Source organism: Corvus moneduloides, chromosome 9, assembly GCF_009650955.1.
Source record: "Corvus moneduloides isolate bCorMon1 chromosome 9, bCorMon1.pri, whole genome shotgun sequence".
Lineage (NCBI taxonomy): Eukaryota > Metazoa > Chordata > Aves > Passeriformes > Corvidae > Corvus > Corvus moneduloides.
In genome coordinates, this window is record NC_045484.1 from 2578550 (window position 1) to 2598425 (window position 19876).

A 19876-nucleotide genomic window follows, 5' to 3' on the forward strand; every position below is an offset into this window, starting at 1 on the left:
TGTCCTTTGGGGGCAGAAAGTCTCATCCATCAATCACTTCTGAGAAAGATCTCTCCTCAAGGAGGAGAAGGATTGCAGCCATGTCCAATGTCTGAACCAGTCACCGGCAAAAGAAGGAAAAGTCGTCTTTTATCCATTCCCATCTATCTGATGTGGGGACAACATGCTGCTTCCACCCTCCTCCCAAATAAGAGAGCTGCTCCGTAACTGCTCTGGGTCTAGAACTAGAATAAGACAATTCCCAGCACCATGTAAGTGGTATATTTTCCTCAATATTCGCTGAGTTTCCCTAGCAAAAAGTTTCTGGACCATTTTTCATGTCTTAGTAATAAATCTCCCTGTGATACTTAGTGGACGACCTGGTCACTGTTATGTACAAGGTGTTCATAATTAACACTTTGTTTATAGAAGATATTGCCCCTCTGTGCTCCAAAGAGATCTTATATAAGGAAAAATAAATAAATAAATAAATATTTTCAAAAAACAAAGCAAACAACCCCCCCTCCAACCAGAAATTGAAATTAGTCAAGAAGAAAATAAAAGAAAATGCTTTCCAACATTAAAAAGATGGTCATTTTCCTGCAGAATGGTGTGAGAGTTGAGAAAGGTTATTTTTCTTTTGGCTGCCACAATGCTAAAGCCAGGTTTCTGCAGCAGGCTTTTGCACTTTAGATCATCTCTTCTTCACTTTGTGTCCATTTCGTCTGAAGTCCAGTGGTTCTGTCCCTAAACTGAAGTGCCCTGACTCCAAGTCATGATTCATGCTTTAGGAAAGGCCACAGGAATTATCTCCCTGAGGTCTGCTGGCAGAATTCAGCCCATCTTACAGCTGCCTGCCTTCTGCTCCTGTCCGTGAGGACTGGACTTGGCTTCAGGACTACCTGAAGGATAAACACCGAGATTTGGGGGTGGGGGATTATGCCTTGGCACTACAGAGGTTGTTTTGCACTCCATCTAATGGATTTATGTTTATGTGTTTTGCACGTCAAACAGCATTACCTGAATACAAGCTGCCTAAAAACATGCTCAGGTTTTTCATGGTGCAAACCATAAAAGATGAAAATATAAACTAGATTAAAGAGGTCAGAATTTAAAAGGTCTGTGAAACAGCCTCAACAACCATGATCAGCTCAGCAGAATATTTTAAGTAGAAGAATCAATCAAATTGCAGATCAGTAGGAAAGCAATGACCCCCTTGGCAAGACAATGAGGCTTTCTCCCACAGAAACCCTATCTTCCTCTTTATAATGGTTATTTTTACCCTAATATCGTCCTCAACTAGAAGATGGGAGATTGTTGAGATCCTCAAGCTCTGGGATTTAGGAGGATGCATTAAAGATTATGCCATGACAATTCAAATTTTCTCCCCCATTACAATCATTTAATGCTGGGAAACAAAATGGCCTTTGAATACCCAACAAACCTTTATTTCTGGAGCTGAGGGTAGAGATATTTCATTCAAGGGTTCAAGTACCCATTTGTGGACAGGGAGTCTATGCAGCAATTCAGTCCTGTGTGACAAAATAATAATTGCATATGTTTCCATAGAAACTAAAGACAGCCAGTGGAAACTGCTGTGGAGTATTAAAAGAATTCAGCCAAGTTTTATTTGAGTAAATAAGGACCACTTGCAATATACTGCCGGCTACAAGGACAGGTGGTAGTCTTAAAATTACTTTTAAAATTACATCAGTGAGCAGGAGCTTCTGTGGTTTCTCACAGAGCTACAGGCTGGCATTAAAAATATTAGGACCATGTAAGTGATTGATCATGAACGCTCTCAAGTTAAAGGGGTCCTTTTTGCCACTGCCTTAATTTTTTTTGGAGCAAGCCCATAGCAAGGTGAATTAGATAGATTAAGGGAGTAACAGGCATTCAGATAATAGTAATGCTTGACAGAACTACATTGCAATAAGCAGCACTGATTGTAAAACTCCTGCCAGATGTAAAGCCAATGCTAATTTGCTGTCCTTTTACCACAGACAGTTTGGGGTTTGGAGAATGAGTATTTGGCTCTTAAGAGTAAACTTCAAAATCCAAGAAGGGAGAAACATTTGGTCAATTTTTCTCTAACCTTCTGGGGATGTCGGTCCTGGCTGTAAACAGCCCTGTGAAAAGCACTGGATTGTGTGTGGTTCTGGGCTCCTCAGCCCCTTTGCTGTGGGAGATGGATGGTGTGGCCAAGGCAGGGTAATCACTCATCGAGGTGAGAGTGTTTGTGCTGCAGCCCTGTTTACCTTCCCATGACAGACCCTCTTACCTTTGCTGTCCATCAGAAGCACCACGAATTGCAGCAGCTTGGGAAGAGGGAAAAGTCATCAATGATTGGATGAAAGGCACGTTTAAAGAGATCCCACCAAAATCTGCCTGCCCCTGCACACTCCCCTTTAGTATAAATGCTAAGCTGCCTTGTCCACTGGGATCCATGTAAAAGATACTTCCAAACCCCATGTGTTGGACAAATCATGGATGATATGTTTGCCTGAGGACATCAGTGCTATTTTTGTGGCTATTCAGTGGTATTCGCTGGGCACAGCAGGCAATCTTCTGCATGACAGAGGGACTGTTAAAGATCCAGACTTGTATTTCAGCTCGTGGCTCTGCAGTTATCCCCCTCCAGCCCTCACCGTCCCTCACCGCAGCTATAAAACCCCTGTGAACACACCCTACAGCCCGTTTCTATTTATTTTGTCTGGTTTGCACTCAGATTGGGATCTCCTCGAGGCAAAGACTCTTGAGGCAGATTGGCTTTTTCGATGTGGATCGTGTCTTCAGGCTTTTGTCACTTCTACTATAAATACAATAGAAGGTGCAGTATCATTTGTAGAGTGTTGAGAAGAATGGATGGCACCCTTTTGGGGCCAATTTGGTAGTGCTCTTACCCCAGTAATGAAACATTTAGAAACTATCACTATGACATCCTTCGTGTTTCATGACCTCTTTCACAATCTTCAAGTTTAACCAACCTTCATGAGCTTCAAGAGCTTAAATTGCAAAGATATTGAACTACAGGTGGTGTAGAATCTGTGCAAGGTGGTAAAGAAAATGAGCTCTTTGCCATTTCTCTGTCCTCAGCAAAAAATTCAATTTTATCTCTTTGTCATTCATTTCCATTAATTAGTATCAACATCATTCCCCTAATGCCATCATGACCCTTGTTGCCTTGGTTCATTTACAACCCCTGAGCGTGTGTTTGGGAGGACTTTTTTTTTTTCCCAGGGGATTTTGATAGCTTTGGTTTTTTTTTTTTTATGTTCCCCAGGTGGAAGTATCTGGTCTTTCTGGAAGGGACAGATAAACCTTTCAAAGAGTGCCTAGAGTATTAAGGAGGAATGTGTGTTGTGTGTATATGTGTATATATATATGTGTGTGTGTGTGTTTACATACATATATATATTTATATAAACTAATCTAGAGACTTTGTTAATGATAGAATTCCTCCAGAGCCTTCAGTGCCCCACTGTGGTTATAATCCAAGATTCTTGGAATGACTCTGTGGAGAATGCTAAATATCTCTTAAAGCACGTGCCATTGCAGGCTCTGAAATGTTACATGCCACTTGTCAGAAGAACAGATTCTCTGACAGATCTTTTTCTCTTCTCCTGCAAGGAAATCTTGTCTGCTCCAATCCACTTTTGGTTATGGATGTGAACACTTAGGAATTCTTTGGGAAAGACAAGGTCCTTAAATTAATTCCTTCTGTAGCAGCCTGTTAGTTTTACTAAGGAGGAATTTGAAGGGGACTGGCGTGTTGGGTATTTTGTTGGCTTTTTGTTGTTGTTTTGGATGGGCTTGTGTGTGTCTTTTTAATTATGTTCCCTTAAATAAAAATTGCAAGGTATTAAGGAAGCTGTTCTGCATGGGGAGATTTTCTTTCCTCCCTTGACTGTTACGGCATATAAAGGCATACAGTGCCAACAGGGGATGAACTCATCAGAATGAGATTACCTACGTAGATAAATAGCATTTCAGGAGTAACATGGTCTTTTTCTCTTCAATAAGAGTTGTCACTGCTTCAGGGTGTGGTTCAGAGTTCCTGTAGTTGTGCAGATCACAATTCCATATCTTCCAAGGTGGGACTTTGGCCCCTCCCTCTGTTATCTCTACTAATTTTTCTGTGATGTAGTTAACATGTAGAAAGCTGCTCTTTTTTTCACCCTTTCTATCACCTTCTACGTTGCATTTCAGGCTGTGGGTTTGATTGCTTAAGGAAGACAGAAATGTCCTAGGAGATGCAATCACTTGATATTTGTTATAAGCATTACTGCAAGTCTGTCTCCTAATTTATATTATAGACATGCAATGTTTGGCCATTTATTTTAATGCTTTCCCCGTTTATAACTGTGACACAAGTGGCATCTTATTGCAAGTATTATACATTATTAAGTGAAGTGAAATACATGTTGTTTTTAGAACAGCAGGATCCAACTTTTCTAGACAGCCTCTAATTTTCCTTCAGGAATTTAAGGGTGTCCTTGCAATTTATTCAAACATACCATGGCAGAAAACCAAACCTCTCTTCTGTTTTGTGCCTATATTAAAATTTTAAGGGTTTGCTCAAAATTATAGCTATTTTCAGTTATTATAAAATTAGAGAAAACAGCACACTGATCTCAGAATTTATTTTGGTTTATTTTGTTTAATAACAAGATAAGTGAGGTATGAATACAGAACTTGAGTTTTGTATTCTTTAATTAAAACCATTACTCTTGTCTGGGAGATCCTTGCTTTGCTGTAATGCTTCTGGTTCTACACAATGGAAGAAAATGACAGATTGTTGCTGTTTATATTACAGTAGCTTTTAGGGATAACTACATTTATAATCCAAATAGGAAACAGCAGGGAAAAAATAAGGATCATTATCAAAGGAAAGAGCAAGCGACTGGCCCATAGTCATCATCACACAGAAATAAGCCAGGAATAAATGCACATTGTCCCTAGCTCCACATTTATAGCTGCCACAAAGTTTGCAGAAACAGATTTTCATTTTTTGTTTGTTTGTTTGTTTGTTTATTTTATTGCAGTAATTTGTATCTGGGAAAAAGGATGCCTAAAATAGAACTAAAGGTCCTGCCTCAAAATCAATAGGACAATGGGAAGATGTAATGGTCTTGTATCAGCTTCACAGATATAATCATGGACTTGCCTCTCTGCTACTGGCTGCTAATGAGGCTCTTATTTTACCTGGAATAATGAGGTTTAATTCTTTTAATTCTTCTTCTGGTGCTAAACCTCTTTTCACATCCAGATTCGCCTCTCACCGTGGTTAAAATTTTGGATGCTTTTGTCAGCAGCGGGGTTTTTGTGGGTTTATTATGGTTTAGTAACCCTACCAGTTACCCCTTTGCTTGATTTTTAGTTATCCTGCAAAATATTGGAAGGCTTTAGCTCAGAAACGATCTCCAGTCTCTGAACTTTCTGGTTTACTCCTGTTTTCAAGAAAATTCTTCAAGAACATGGATGCTGCTTCCTCCTACCTGAAGTGCAGCCTGAAAACACACAGCGTTCTGTACTCATCTTCAATAGATTTTGTGATCTGCTACATTATATACAAAGACCTTTCAGTCAAGGCTACTTTTTGATTAATTCTAGAATTTCTACTGCCAGCTAGAGCTGCTGGTACATCTTGTTATTGTTGCCAATAGAGTTCACACAAACAATTTAGAATATCATTGTGCGTTTGGCTTCAAGATCTTGAAAAGGGAGTCCAGTTGGTCTTAGTAGCTGCTACTGGCTCCCTTCCTCCTAGAGATTAAATATTGGAACTAGGCTTATGCCAGCTATATGTATATTAAAATTCAAAGAACCCCCTGAATTAGCTACATTTACAATTCCATCTTAAATTATTCGGTGAAAGGAATTTTCATTTCAAAATCCTATTTAAGTTTTCTCCTAAGTCAGGGTGTTCCTTCACTTCTTTCTTTGTTACCCCTGCCTTATGAGCTGCTGATCACAGAGCAAAGAGCTGCCAGTGGTCCTTGCTCTGCGTTAATGTGAGCATCTTTCAGAGCTAATAAATCCACCTGGGAGGGAAAGGCTGGCAGAAGTGCAGGGGAGTACACTGGGCAACATCAATGCAGACTGAGACATGAATGGACTTCTATGAAATATGCAGAGAGACTTTTAAAGAAGGCCTGTAGTGAGGGGACAAAGGGCAGTGGTTCCAAAATGAGAGAAGGTAGATTTAGACTGGACATAAGGAAAAATTCCTTTTAGGGTGAGGGTGGGCAGGCCCTGGCACAGGGTGCCCAGAGAAGCTGTGGCTGCTCCTGGATCCCTGCAAGTGTCCAAGACGAGGCTGGATGGCGCTTGGAGCAGCCTGGGCTAGTGGCAGGTGTCCCTGCCCATGGGGGAGGATTGGATTGGATGATCTTAAAGGTCCTTTCCAACCTAAACTGTTGCAGCATTGTCTACAGAAGTGTACACAGCATTATCATACCCAAGACAGGGCAGTGTTTGCTTTCAGTTTGTCCAATATTGTGATGTTTCCACAGTTTTCCTTCACACAAAAGGAGATGATTACATTGCAGTAAACGTAGCTGTTACTTTTCTAACGCCTTAAATGCCTTAAAGCCTTAAAGGGGTTTATTAACCTGACTGTCACAGAGGCATCTAGTTAAGCCTTATAATAACTTCATAAATTTTTTTTATATTTATGCTTCAAGATACGTCTGGAAAATGCCACCTAAAATTGCAAAACATTTGTGGCTGATCTGTGAGCCAAGGTCAGTTTTTCCCAGGTCTAACACTAGGAACACAAGCACACTCACACATTGATGCACGACAGCTGAGAGGCTCCAAGAAGCACACACTGCTTGGCTTGTTTGGTGGGCTTTGGTTGGAGTATTTTGGTGGGGTTTTGTGCATGTGTGCAGCAAGTTTCTTCCTCCTTTACATGGAAACTCTTATTTTGCCTAACAGCTCTGATTCCTTTCATTCTACAATTGACTGCATTAATTAATTTTCTGTGTGTTTCCTTTGTCCCTGCTGCCCTTTGGATCATTATTTAGTAAAAGCTTCCAAAGCTTGTCTCTGATTTGACTCCTTTTATGTAAATATTTGGTGCTGCAAAGCAGTTTGATTCCCAATTAAATATATCACAGTGGTCATTATGATTAGAGCTGTGTCAAAAAAAAAATTATGGGTATATTTTCTTAATATATATTATTCTTTTATATATATATTATTCTTTTGGGGGTGTGTGTGGCAGAAATGTTTCAGGTTAGAAAAATTTTACTGTGGGAATTATAAGGGTGTAGCATCAATGTAGTTAAAGCTACCAAAGCTTTGTAAATCAATTCATAACAGACCAACTAGAAATACCCTCTGAAATATTGCATGTTTTAGTGCCAAAATATTGTTTAGCTTGAAATATCATGAAACCCATGGCAGTTTTTTCTATGAGATACAACAGGTTTCTACCACTTAATGTAGGGGGTTAATTCCTCTGCTTCTCATAATATAAAGACTATCTGGAATTTAAAAGGAAGAACATGTATTATTGATTTTAAAATACGGCACCAGCCCTGAGGGGCCCAGGCAACAGCTGCAGAATGGTGGCACGAGGGCTAGAGGATCTGGAAAGACTCTCCTTAAATGTGATTAACAGGGAAAACAAGATATTTTACCTCCATAATTCAAAGCAGATTCAGTTTAGATTGTGAATAGCCCCAGCAACATAATCCAGAATCATGCTCCATGTTCATCCAGTCACCACAGGGCGACCTCACACTGAGACAAGTTTCTTTAGTTACTGCATCCACTTCAGTGCTGGAAGCAATTTTAGCATGTAGAAATAACATTTCCATTAAACTTCCTTAGCAAATTAATATCTTTTCTGTGTATGCTAACAGGCATCCCTTAGGTAGGGCTTTCTCTTTCCTTTATACACATTTAGAAAAGCGCTGTAGTCCTTCCCTACTTTACCCTACTCTTTGTGTTCACTGTGGTCCACATAACCCAGACCTTTTGATCAGCCTTAAAGCACCTGGCTCAGGTAGAGCAGGTACCTGAAATTGTGAAATTGTGAGATGTGAACTCAGAACAGCTGCATTGCTCCTCTTTGCCATCTTTTGGAGTGGGATTTGCAGTGTCACCAAGAGCCTTACTGCCATACCTGAATTGTGAGCACAGTAAAATTATTTCAGATGGGTTTATTTGAGTGGTGGGTAATTTTGTGAGGCTGAATAAACTAAAAGCATTCAATCTTCTAATGACAGAGAGACCGAGGGCACTCTCAGCAGGATTGCAGGTGACACCAAGCTGAGGGTGCAGTGACACCCCTGAAGGACAGGATGACATCCAGAGGCACCTGGACATGCTCCAGGAGTGGCCCATGGGAATCTCAGGAGGTTTAACAAGGGCTGCACCTGGTCAGGGCAACCCCTGGGATCAATCCAGGCTGGGGATGAGCAGCTGGAGCAGCCCTGGCAGAAGGATTTGGGGCTGCTGTGGGTGAGAGCTGGACCTGCCCCAGCCCAGAACCCCCCATGGCCTGGGCTGAGCCCCCAGCGTGGGCAGCAGGGAAGGGATGGGGATTCTGCCCCTCTGCCCCTGTGCTCAGGTGAGAGCCCAGCTGCAGAGCTGCCCCAGCCCTGGGGCCCAGCACAGGGAGGACCTGGAGCTGCTGGAAAGAGTCCAGAGGAGGCACCAGGATGATCAGAGGGATGGAGCAGCTCTGCTGGGAGGAAAGGCTGGGACAGCTGGGATTGTTCAGCCTGGACAAGGGAAGCTTTGGGGTGACCTCATTGTGGCCTTGCAGTGCCTGAAGGAGCTGCAGGAAAGATGGAGAGAGACAATTTCCAAGGGATGGAGGGACAGGATAAGGGGCAATGGCTTCCCACTGCCAGAGGGCAGGGATAGATGGGATATTGGGAAGGAATTGTTGCCTGTGAGGGTGGGGTTGCCCAGAGAAGCTGTGGCTTCCCCATGATCCCTGGAAGTGTTCCAGGCCAGGCTGGACTGGGCTTGGAGCAGCCTGGGCTAGTGGAAGGTGTCCCTGCCCATGGCAGGGGGTGGCACTGGGTGGGCTTTAGGGTCCCTTCCAGCCCAAACCATCCTGTGGTTCTATGATTCTCTGATCACTCACTGCACTTCTGGCTATGTGCAGTTGGTAGTTTTACCCTGATTCCTAGAAGCAAACCTCATTCACATAAACACCATTATCAAATTAAGTGGCAATTACTGCTGTTGTTTCGAATCACATCACAGAAGGAAGGTACTTGGGGTCTGATTTGTCCTTCCCAAGATGTAAATCCACCCGATGGAGAGTAGGACATTGCAGAGATGTCTGTAAGTGCATTTGGTGTTGATGTTGTTGTCTCACAGATTTATACTGGACTTGGCCTCCAAAGGAAGGGAAAATAGGTAATGGGTATTTTACTGCCTCTCCTCTTCTTGTTAAATTGTCTTCATTTTTTTACTTAGCATCTGCCTCACTGAGTACTCATCATCTGCTACTGAGCCATCTGATGTACAACAGATGTTAAGCACTTAGTGAGGCAGAGAAGGAGGTAAAAGTGTCATATCATGATTAAATACTGGCTCCAGCTATTCTATAGGGTGACCACAGTGCTTTGTTCTTACATTTAATGTTACAGTGTGCTGAACAGGAGTAGGCACATGGTCTGGATTAAGCTTGCAACTGCTCCAGTAAAAATAATTCTGTTTTTAAGTAAAGTTTTTTTCATAGCAAGAAAAAGAATTGCAAAATATTTTAAATGCACTTTAGAATTATGATTTGTGTTTCTCATTGAGATTCTCCTCAGAAGCTTGGCTGATGTTAATTGCTGCATTAACTTCCCTGGGATTACCATATTTTTTACCGTGCTTGTGTAAAAGTGAGATTATCTGGCAGGCTTTCCTTACCCTGCAAGCATTCCAGCTGAAAGCTGGTGCAGTTTATATGGCATCAGATTTACCAGCGGGAGTCTCTTCATCCTGCAACAGTAGCCTGAGCTAGTAGCAGAGCAGGAAACGAGGAGTTGGAGCTGGAGTTGTTATTGAACCAGAATTAGTTAACAATCTGCTTCCAGGTAAATTTTAAGGACTGAGAAAATTAGTGGAATATTGTCGTGTACCACTAGGTGCTTTCATATTCACATATTTGATCAGACGAGTTCAATAAGGAGGGAGGAGTTGTTCTGTGAGAGACGTGATCTGTATGAGCAGGAGCTCTTTGCAGTCACTGGTGAGATTCAAACCCCAGAATAACAGAGACTGAGTTTGGGGGTCCTAACTAAAAGGCAGGAGTTTGGGCTTTGGATGGGTCACCTGGCTCAGTGTTCATAACTCAGAGCAGCAGCTCGATGATCTATTTCCTACCAAGACAACAGGTTTTCTACTAACAGGACAATCAATCAATATTCGTGTTTTCATAGAAATTCTGTCCAGTCTTAGCACTTCTTCGGTACTTTTGTGCTGGTTTTGAAAGGTTGATTTCAATGACTTGATATCAATAAACAAAAGAAGTTTTAAAAAATTCCAAACAGTTTCCAGGAAGGTGTAATTCATTACATAATTTGACAAGTATCCTATACTTACCAAGTATCATGTTTAATTAAACTAAAAATTACTTTACTTCTGCAGTAAGGTTGTGATTTCAAGTGTATGAATCACTAGAAATAGCTCTTAATTGTAAATTATCACGTAATTTTGCATGATGAGGAAGGCACGGGTATTTCAAGCATTCCGTTTTTATTTGAACCTCAGTGGAGTGACTGGGGAATGTTCTCGCTGCTTTCACTAGGTTTGGAAGCTGGTTCTACATCCCAGTCTTTGGAAAACTAACTCATCAGGCCAGCATATGTAATTTTCCAAATCAAATAATAATAATTTTTTTTGTTAAAAGAATAACTGAAGAGCTCTTCCAAGCCTCGCTCAGGGCTAATTGCCTTAATTTTTTCATTGACTTCTATAAACAAGAAGGAACTGCTCGAGATAAGCAGCCTTTGTCACCAGTCCCCCGTTAACACCATGAGAACATAAAATATGTGAAAAACTGAATAAAGGCAAAGGAGCACTGGGATATGTAGAGAGCATTTGTGGTGGGGATGAGGTACCAAGCCATCCCACAAGGACCAAACTTCAGGGACTACTTTCTGCCCTCCCCCTGTTGACATCACTACTGCCCGTGGTCTTCTTCACCATGAGATTGACCTGCTCATTCCCTGCACTAATTCCCAGATAAGGGCTGCTCTCCTGAACAACAGGATAACTGTTCTGTTTCCTGCCTCCCTTACTTCCTTCAGGCTTGGTAATTGCCCACTGTGCAGTCAGAGCAGCCAAGGCTGCCACCAGCTCTCGCGTCCTCAACCCCTTTGTCCCTACTGAGGAGCAGCAGCCCCAGCAGAGCAACTGCCCTGTTCTGCCACGTAAATATTTATCCTGACTGCATTTCCTGGAGCTGTGTCCTGTCATGTTACCCTGCCTGACACTGGCACTGGTGCTGGAATGGTTGAAGTCCCCCTGAAGTTCAGCACCTGTGGTCATGTTGCTTTCTCCAGTTGGTTACAGAAGGTTTCATCCATTTTCTTTGCTCTTATGGTGTGTAACAGGTTCTGACAGTGTCCCTCTGACTGGCCTCTGCTCTCATCCCTGCCCTTGAGATCCTGACCAGTCCATTGCTCATTCAGCAGTGAAGTTTTAGGTCTGTAGTCTTCTTTTTGTGGGGAGTGCAGTTGTTCCCCTTCCAGATGATTGCACCAAAGAGTCTCTGTCCGCCCACCACAACTCTGTGATATCAAGGAAGTCACAGTACTGGAAGTGTGCCCAAATCTGCCTGTTTCCCACCCAAATCCATGTCCAGGCACAGAGAAGGGGCCCTAGGTGTACCACTTTCTGCACAGAACGAGTCACAGGACCACGGAACGCTTTGGGTTGGAAAGGACCGAAAGATCATCTCGTTCCAAGTGGACGATGCAGTTGCAAACCGCGCTGAAAAGCCTCTCTCCCTGCATACTTTATTCCCCAGCCCCCATTAGACCTCCAGCCCCAAGCTAACCATACTTGAAGCCCTTGTCACGGGGTCAGCAAGTCTGGCACTTGAGATGTCACCCCTCATCTTCTCTGAAACCCCCTCTGTCCCCAGCTGCCACCGTCCTCAGAGTGGCTGTGGGAGCCTCAACTGCATCAGCTGCTCAGCCAGGTGTTGACCTGCAGGATGCATCTGCTTCCAATCAAACCTTTCCCGTGTCTGCAGGGTCCAGAATTTATCTGATCTTTAATTTCTAGGAGAAAAAGGATGATTTCATAATGACATGCCAGTGTGAATTTATCCAATTAAGGATGAGTGGCTTAAATAAAGTAGGTATCGCTGGCATTTTATGTACTTTCACATAATTCACTTAATTTGCTCTACTGGAAGCAATGAATTTACAAAGAGTAACAGTATTCCTTAATGAATAATTTTAAAACAAGCAGTTAAATAAGGAAGTAGATTTTATTTTTTTAAATAGACTATATTTGTTAACTAATCAAAGAGAAGTATAAGCAGATTCTTCTTGAAACCTCTCTGGTTAAAATCAGGTAAAAGGAAATCAAAACAAGGCAATAATATTAGAATGTTATTGTTTTGAACTTCCTTGGAATAAGGAGATAACCTCCTTCCCTCTAAAGTTGTTGACCTCTTTGCAACTGCTAATCATCAAAGACATAGCTGTTTTAATAAGATAGATGCTAACTTACAAACAATATAACTAATTTATAGAAAGAAACTTACTTAATTGTGCAGCTTGTAATTTCATGCAGATTTTTAAACTGCTGCTTCTAATCCCTAACAGAATAAAAGGAGGAAGGTGGGCTGATTAAAAATGAAAAAGAACAGAAAAGAAGTGACCTTAAAGATTTTGCTCCTCACAATCATGGAAACAGTAGATTGCATCCTTACTAAAGAAAAAAAAAATGTTTTAAACACCATGTGGCTGGAAAAGTGAGTAACCCAAATCAAATCAACCCTTGCCAGTAAATTAATGCTGCTGGTTTAAGTAGGCTTATTCCAACAGTAGAAAATGCTCTTCCGAGAGTGCCGAATTCCTCACCAGCTGTCCCTCTTCCAGCCACCCCTGCTGACTGGGAGAATTCCTTCCCTGTGTTCCCAGTTCCATTCTCTACTCCACTCTGAAGTAATGCCATAGTTTTCACTTTTTTCTCTGCTTAGTGCAGCCTGCATTCCAGATACTTTTCCCAGCCAACCATGCAGGAGTTCCCTCACAAAACCTCTCCTATATGAAAAAAACTGATGTGCAGAGCACTTTTTGACTTGTTTCAGTGCCAAATAATTATAAGTAGTATTGTCATATATAAATATGAAAAATTGTAATGCTGTTGACTAGATCTAAGAGGAAGAGAGGGTACATGAAACACAAAAGGGATCAACTTAAAGCTGGAAATTATTTTCTTGTGTGGTGGGTTTATCACTGCTCCCACACACCCAGCCACTCTCTCATTCACTGCATTCAGTAGGAGGGGAGAAGGAGATAAGGTAAAAGAGCTTTTGAGTCAAGATAAGAACATCTGGCTGGAACCAGCTGAAACTGTGGACCCAGCTGTGGCTTCTTCCCCCAGAGAACACCACTGTGCCTTGCTGACAAAACCATTCCAGTGACACCCAATCCACCTCAATAAAGCAACATGCAAAACTTCACTCAGAAAATCTCTTCAGCTGTTTATCCTCTACTGAGGTGAGTTCAAAACCACAGCTGGAAGCTCAGAGCTGCTCTATGTAAAAAGAGGTTTCCCGAAATGTGCTCTGGAAATGCATTCCTGATATGTAACAAAACTTTTCAAAGGCGTGGACACTTCTGTTCCCAACAGAAGCGGAAGAAGCTGCTAAAAGTCACAGTTACAAAACCAGTCGACATCAGTGGTCATGTGGTACCCCCTGGTAGTAACAACACCAGCAGAAAACTTGGAGATTAAAATGCAAACAGTACAGCCTTGGAATCTGCCCAGTTTTCTGTCCAGTGTGCTAAATCATAACCCTTTATGAAGGCCATTGTGAAGCAAATGGCATTAGCCAAAGGCTTAAAGTAAATATACCACACTTTTGTACCTTACCTCCAGTAGCTTTCGGGACTCAGCATCAATTCTTAAATAAGCACAGAGAAGCACAAAGGATTAGGGAGAAGCTGCAATGAGAGGCCTTTGAGAGGTTGGTTTCCCTCCTTTGGAAAGGACCTGCTCTGTTTTGGTTGCTGTGGTGCCCATGGGGTTATGGCAGCAAACAGAGCTGAGAGACCCAGGCTGGCAGGAGAGTTCAGCCCAGAATGGGCACCGGGGTCCCACACACCTGGTCTGGCTGGGACAGCCCCAGGCTGCTGTCAAAACAACCCATACAAAACACACAGAGACTTCCCATTCCACCTGGGACAGCTTCAAGGTCTTAGTTTTGGGGTGACTTTTATTTTGTGAGATTTGACCTTCTTCGCAGAATGGACATTGTAATTTTTAACCAGGAAACAGAGGAATAAACTGGCCAGAATGCTTTTGCTTGACTCTGACTTTCAAATAAGCACAAAGAAGAATAATGATAAGGAGTGCTTATGTTGTGCATGTTATTGTATTTACTTGTGCTTCTGGAACATACCTAGAGCTATAGGCATATAAGCCTCCAACCCTGAACAACCAAAATTCCTGCCCTAAAAAGGGAAAAATTAGGAAGATTTAAAATGCCACCAGAGTGTAAAATGATGTATTTTTTTTACTGAACTTTATTTTCATGTTTCTAAAAAGTCAGGCTTTGAGATGCCATGGATTTCTCCTTGAGACAAATTCAGATGTGACTTAGAAGTAAGTCAGGAGTAAATGAGGCTCTTACATTTTCTTTCCAAAACAATGTAATGAAAGGGGAAGAAGCTGTACAACTATAATCATTCATGTAGCAACAATAGATCTGACTGCAGCAGGCAAAACAGGTTCTTTAAACCGTGCGTTGCTGGGAACAATAGGAGCTGAAAAATGCAAAGAAAGAAGATCATTTTTCCATGTAGTTCTTCTGTTCCCATTGTCTTTCTTCTAGTGACTGTGCCTCATCAGCCTAAATTGTTGGTTTCAGTATGTTTTCCCAGTGTCATGTAGGGTATTAACTGTTGCTCCTAGTGAAACTGAAATGAGATGACAAGAAGAACATTAAAGTGATCATTTCATTTTGTCCCCAAAGATGAAAAGTAAACACAGCGTGCTCGTGCATGTAGAGATCCTGTAGAGATTCTGTAGTGCTGGAAGTTATCTGAAGAATCTCTGTAGGTGGGGAGCAGGGAAGTATTGCTGTTCTAAGAAAGAATTTTGGCTCACTGTCTATAAATCAGTGCAGTTCCAGCCAGTGAAAAAAACCCAGCTTCATAATAGAATAGAGGGACAGTAGAGTTGTGGACACTTAGACACACCCAAAGCACTTCTTTGGTCAAATAGAACACACAAAAATAATCTCAGCTGCATAGGATTTCAAGATGTTAATCTGAAGACGATTACAGAAAATGGCTCTTTGTCAGGCTTCCTTGACAGAGACCCAGAGAAAGCAAACACATAAACCAAATGTTCCTGTCATGCCCGTGGGTTTATAAGGAAACTTTTCTTTGGTGATTTTGCATTGTTAAGGGGGCAATTTATACCTGTATCTATCTGACAGCAGATGCTATCATACCTTAATCTGACACTAAAACCAGCCTTATTTTTCTCTTTCTGATGAAACATAACAAAGTATGTGTTTGTTGTGTGCGGGTCTCTCTTTGTTAAAATAAGTTATTTTCACGTTGCAGGTCTTCCAACTATTGGCTCAACCGCATCCAGTCGTTTCTCTACTGCAACGAGAACGGGCTCCTGGGAAGCTTTTCTGAAGAGACTCACACGTGCACCTGCCCCAATGACCAGGTGGCCTGCCAGGGGTTCCTGCCCTGCACGGTCGGGGACGGCCCCGCGTGCCTGAGCTGTGCCCCCGACAACCGCACGCGCTGCGGGAGCTGCAACGCCGGCTACATGCTGAGCCAGGGGCTCTGCAAGCCCGAGGTGGCCGACTCCACCGAGCACTACATCGGCTTCGAGACGGACCTGCAGGACCTGGAAATGAAGTACTTGTTGCAGAAGACGGACCGGAGGATCGAGGTCCACGCCATTTTCATCAGCAACGACATGCGCCTCAACAGCTGGTTCGACCCCTCGTGGCGCAAGCGAATGCTCCTGACTCTTAAGAGCAACAAGTACAAGTCCAGCCTGGTCCATATGATACTGGGCCTCTCTCTTCAAATTTGCCTGACTAAGAACAGCACCTTAGAGCCCGTCCTTGCTGTTTATATCAACCCTTTTGGGGGCAGCCACTCTGAGAGCTGGTTTATGCCTGTGAATGAAAATAATTTCCCAGACTGGGAGCGGACTAAACTGGACTTACCCCTTCAGTGTTATAACTGGACGCTGACTCTGGGCAACAAGTGGAAGACATTTTTTGAAACCGTGCACATCTATTTGAGGAGTCGAATAAAGTCAAATGGTCCAAATGGCAACGAGAGCATCTACTATGAACCCCTGGAATTTATTGATCCCTCAAGAAATCTGGGCTACATGAAAATCAACAACATCCAAGTGTTTGGCTACAGCATGCACTTCGACCCAGAAGCGATTCGAGACTTGATTTTGCAGCTGGACTACCCCTACACTCAGGGCTCACAGGACTCAGCACTTTTGCAGCTGTTAGAGATTCGGGATCGTGTAAATAAACTTTCTCCACCCGGCCAACGTCGTCTGGACCTCTTCTCTTGCTTGCTCCGTCATAGACTCAAGCTGTCTACCAGTGAAGTGGTGAGGATCCAATCTGCTTTGCAGGCCTTTAATGCCAAATTGCCAAACACAGTGGATTATGACACAACCAAATTATGTAGTTAACCATAAATGTGAAGCACAACACAAAACCTTGAAGGAGTTTTTACAGTGCTTTTGTGGAACAGTTTATGTTTGGAAGAGTAAATTTAAATTGTCTTTTCAATATCTGTCTTATATCAGTCAATACTGTTGGATGGCAATTTACACACATGAACTTGCTGAAAATGAATATATTATACCTGCAGTTTTGGTTTATGAATGAAATAAATACTGACACCAGTCTAGAAGACATTCTACTTTTTACAATAAATTTCATTTGTAATTTTATATGTTCCGTGGCAATGCTTTTGTGCATTACATCCTCTAGAGGGAACATAGAAGGAGACCAATAAAATTTTGTAGCTGAACAGTTATTACAAAGAAACGCTGTGGGATTCTCTTTTCTTACACAAAAGTAGTAACTTTGATACACTTTTGTGTGTGTTGAACTCAGGAGGGGTAGGTAAAGAGAAGAGATTGACTCCAGATTTTGGGAGAAACTGTCAAAAAGTCAAAGCCATAGGATTTTTTATTTTTAGGATGTGGATCTAAGTGTTCATGCTGGCCTGAAGTGACAACTGTAGCGATGCTTTACATGCTCCACCTGAGGCTTGTCCTTCCCAAGGTGCTTGATGTGACACCCAGGCATCAGAGTGATCCCATGGAGTGTTTTAGGATGGGCAGGAGGTTGGAACTGTGGGATGCGCAGCGGTGGAAGGCTGCATTAGCTCTACAGGAGACAGGTGAGAGGCTGTCTTTGCAAATGATATTACCCCTGTCACAAAAGCAACAATCTTTTCCAGCCAAAATGCTTTTCAGAAGTCTCCCCCTGATCCTTTGCTTTGCATATTTACCAAGAGAATTGAGCATGAGCACACATTGCCTCCTCCCAAATACATGCACTATAATATTCAGAATTCTCTGTTCTGAACTGCTCACCTAAGTGCAACCATGCTGCTTAGATTCAAATTAATGTTAAAAATTTCCCTGCCAATGCTGCTGTTTAGTAGGTGGGTACTTTTTCCCATTATTTTCAGTGCAAGGTTTTTCAGTTTTTAAAACATATCCCCTTTTACAGATACAGGACAGCCATTGAAATCCAGTTTATAAAGCTGACAGTGCAAATTATTAATGAAACAAGATCAGTTACCGAAACTAGTTAAATGTGAATGGCTGTGGATCAGAATTAGGTTCTTTGCTACTTGACACATCCCAGCAGAAAAAAAGCACATCTGAGACAGCAGGAGCTTTTGCTGCCTCTTGCACGAGAGCAGAACAAATGGCTGGACTGCCAGAAGTCCTTGTTAGTAAATACAGGGTAAAATGAAGGAAATTGATACAAAGTGGTTCGGTAGCACCTCCTTACATCCAGTCTGAATCTGGATCACAGATTTAAAAGTCAGTTTATGTTTTTTAAATGGGTAAGAATTACATAAAACACCATCATTTTATGGGCAAGCACAGAAAGCAAAAAACATTCGTGCACAATTTTAGTTCAGCCAGACTTCAATTCACTTCAGTGAAATTCACTTCATTCATTTCGATTTGTTATATTACAATGCCTTTTGAGTTTAGCCTAATCTGAGCTTAAGGTGCACTCCTCACTTCTAGCAAGACCTCAGCAGCACAGGGGAGGCCACGCCTTATCAGTGAATGTAGACAAGGTGAAATGCAAGGGCAGAAACTCTTTAGAAAGCTAGGGGAAGTATTTTCCTTAGGGATTCCTGTCTCTCCTGACTTCAATAAATATTTATCTGCTTTACTATTTCACTGCCACCCATTTGGATAATTCCTCAGGCCTTCTGTACACTAAGAAGTCACTCAGAACTAAAATTAGCGTGTTTTTTTTTTTTTTTTTTTCTGGAGGAATTAACCTCTAGATGAATTCCTGTTTGTTTTCCTCTGACAGCTTTCTTCTGCTGATAAATAATGTATCTCAGCCCCTCTTCTACATGTCCAGATTTTGGCTTGCTCTTGCATTAATAAGATCTTCCCAGTTAAAATTGTCAGTGTTCCTGTTTTCATCTTCAAGTCTTTCTTTTGCTCTTTTTTTATGTCTTTGGCAACTATAACAACTTGCAAAATTAGATAGTTGGATTTTGCTGCTCAGTACCTTGTGTAGTCTGTTCAAACAAATGAAAGACTCTGATGTTATAAAATGAACAAAAAGCAAAAATAAAATTCCTCTCCTGCTTATAGAAAGTAAAAGTTACGATGGAAGTGTGGGCCATGATGAAGCATTTGCTTCCCTTCACTAAGGAAAAACGCCAATTGCCACAGTAAATGATCTGAGGCACCTCCCCCCACACCTTTCACCCTCCTGCTTAAAATTTTCCCCTATGACTGTTTTTGCTTTCTTGGCTGAGTTGGGTTTGGGGTTTTTTTCTGCATATCTTTCTCTGCCAAGATTTAAAGTTCTTCACTGTGCACAAATACGTCCCTAATAGAGGGTCCAGATCAGAAGAAGCCCCAAAAGTGAGACATCATTAAATAATTACACAGCATGTTCATTGTGTTGGACTGGACTAGTGGAAGCCACTAGCTTTGTGCCAGATTTCCTAGGTCACTAGTCACGGACTAGTTTTGGATTTTGGAACCTGTAGGCTCATGGAGTAGGGAGAGTTTCTATTTTACCAGAACTGGATTCTAGAAAGATAAATATGATAGGAAAAAGCCTGCAAGTATATAGTGAGAAAAAAAAAGGCACAGGTTTATCTGGTTCTCAAAGAGGAGACCATGGTATTTCCCTTTTGGCATCTTTTCCAATTGGAATCTTTATGTGTTCTCAAAAAAGAACTTCGGGATGCTTTTTAAAAAAAAAGGCAAGTCTGGGTAAGTCAAATCAGGAAATGACTTGATCCATAAGAAAGTTTTGTAATAAGATATGAACCCAATGGTGGAGGAGGAAGAACTGTGGCTACATCCACGTGTGCTCATTTCCATCTGGGCACTGCAGATAATATTTGGAGTGATCAGATCCTGGTGCTTCCTGCTGGCATTCACCAATGCTGCTATTACCTGCCATCAT

The 19876-nt window shown here is 41.9% G+C and overlaps 1 protein-coding gene across 4 annotated transcripts in view; it reads left to right on the plus strand.

Annotated features, from left to right (window-relative positions):
- Window positions 1–17222, plus strand: part of LOC116448189 (BMP/retinoic acid-inducible neural-specific protein 3) — a 208917-nt gene extending 191695 nt beyond the window's left edge. For all 4 annotated transcript variants that reach the window (XM_032118310.1, XM_032118308.1, XM_032118311.1 and 1 more), the window contains one exon: window positions 15756–17222. In XM_032118310.1, the coding sequence (XP_031974201.1) occupies window positions 15756–16872 (1117 nt within the window). In that variant the 3' untranslated portion in view covers window positions 16873–17222. The remainder of the gene's footprint in view (window positions 1–15755) is intronic.
- The last annotated feature ends 2654 nt before the right edge of the window (window positions 17223–19876 follow it).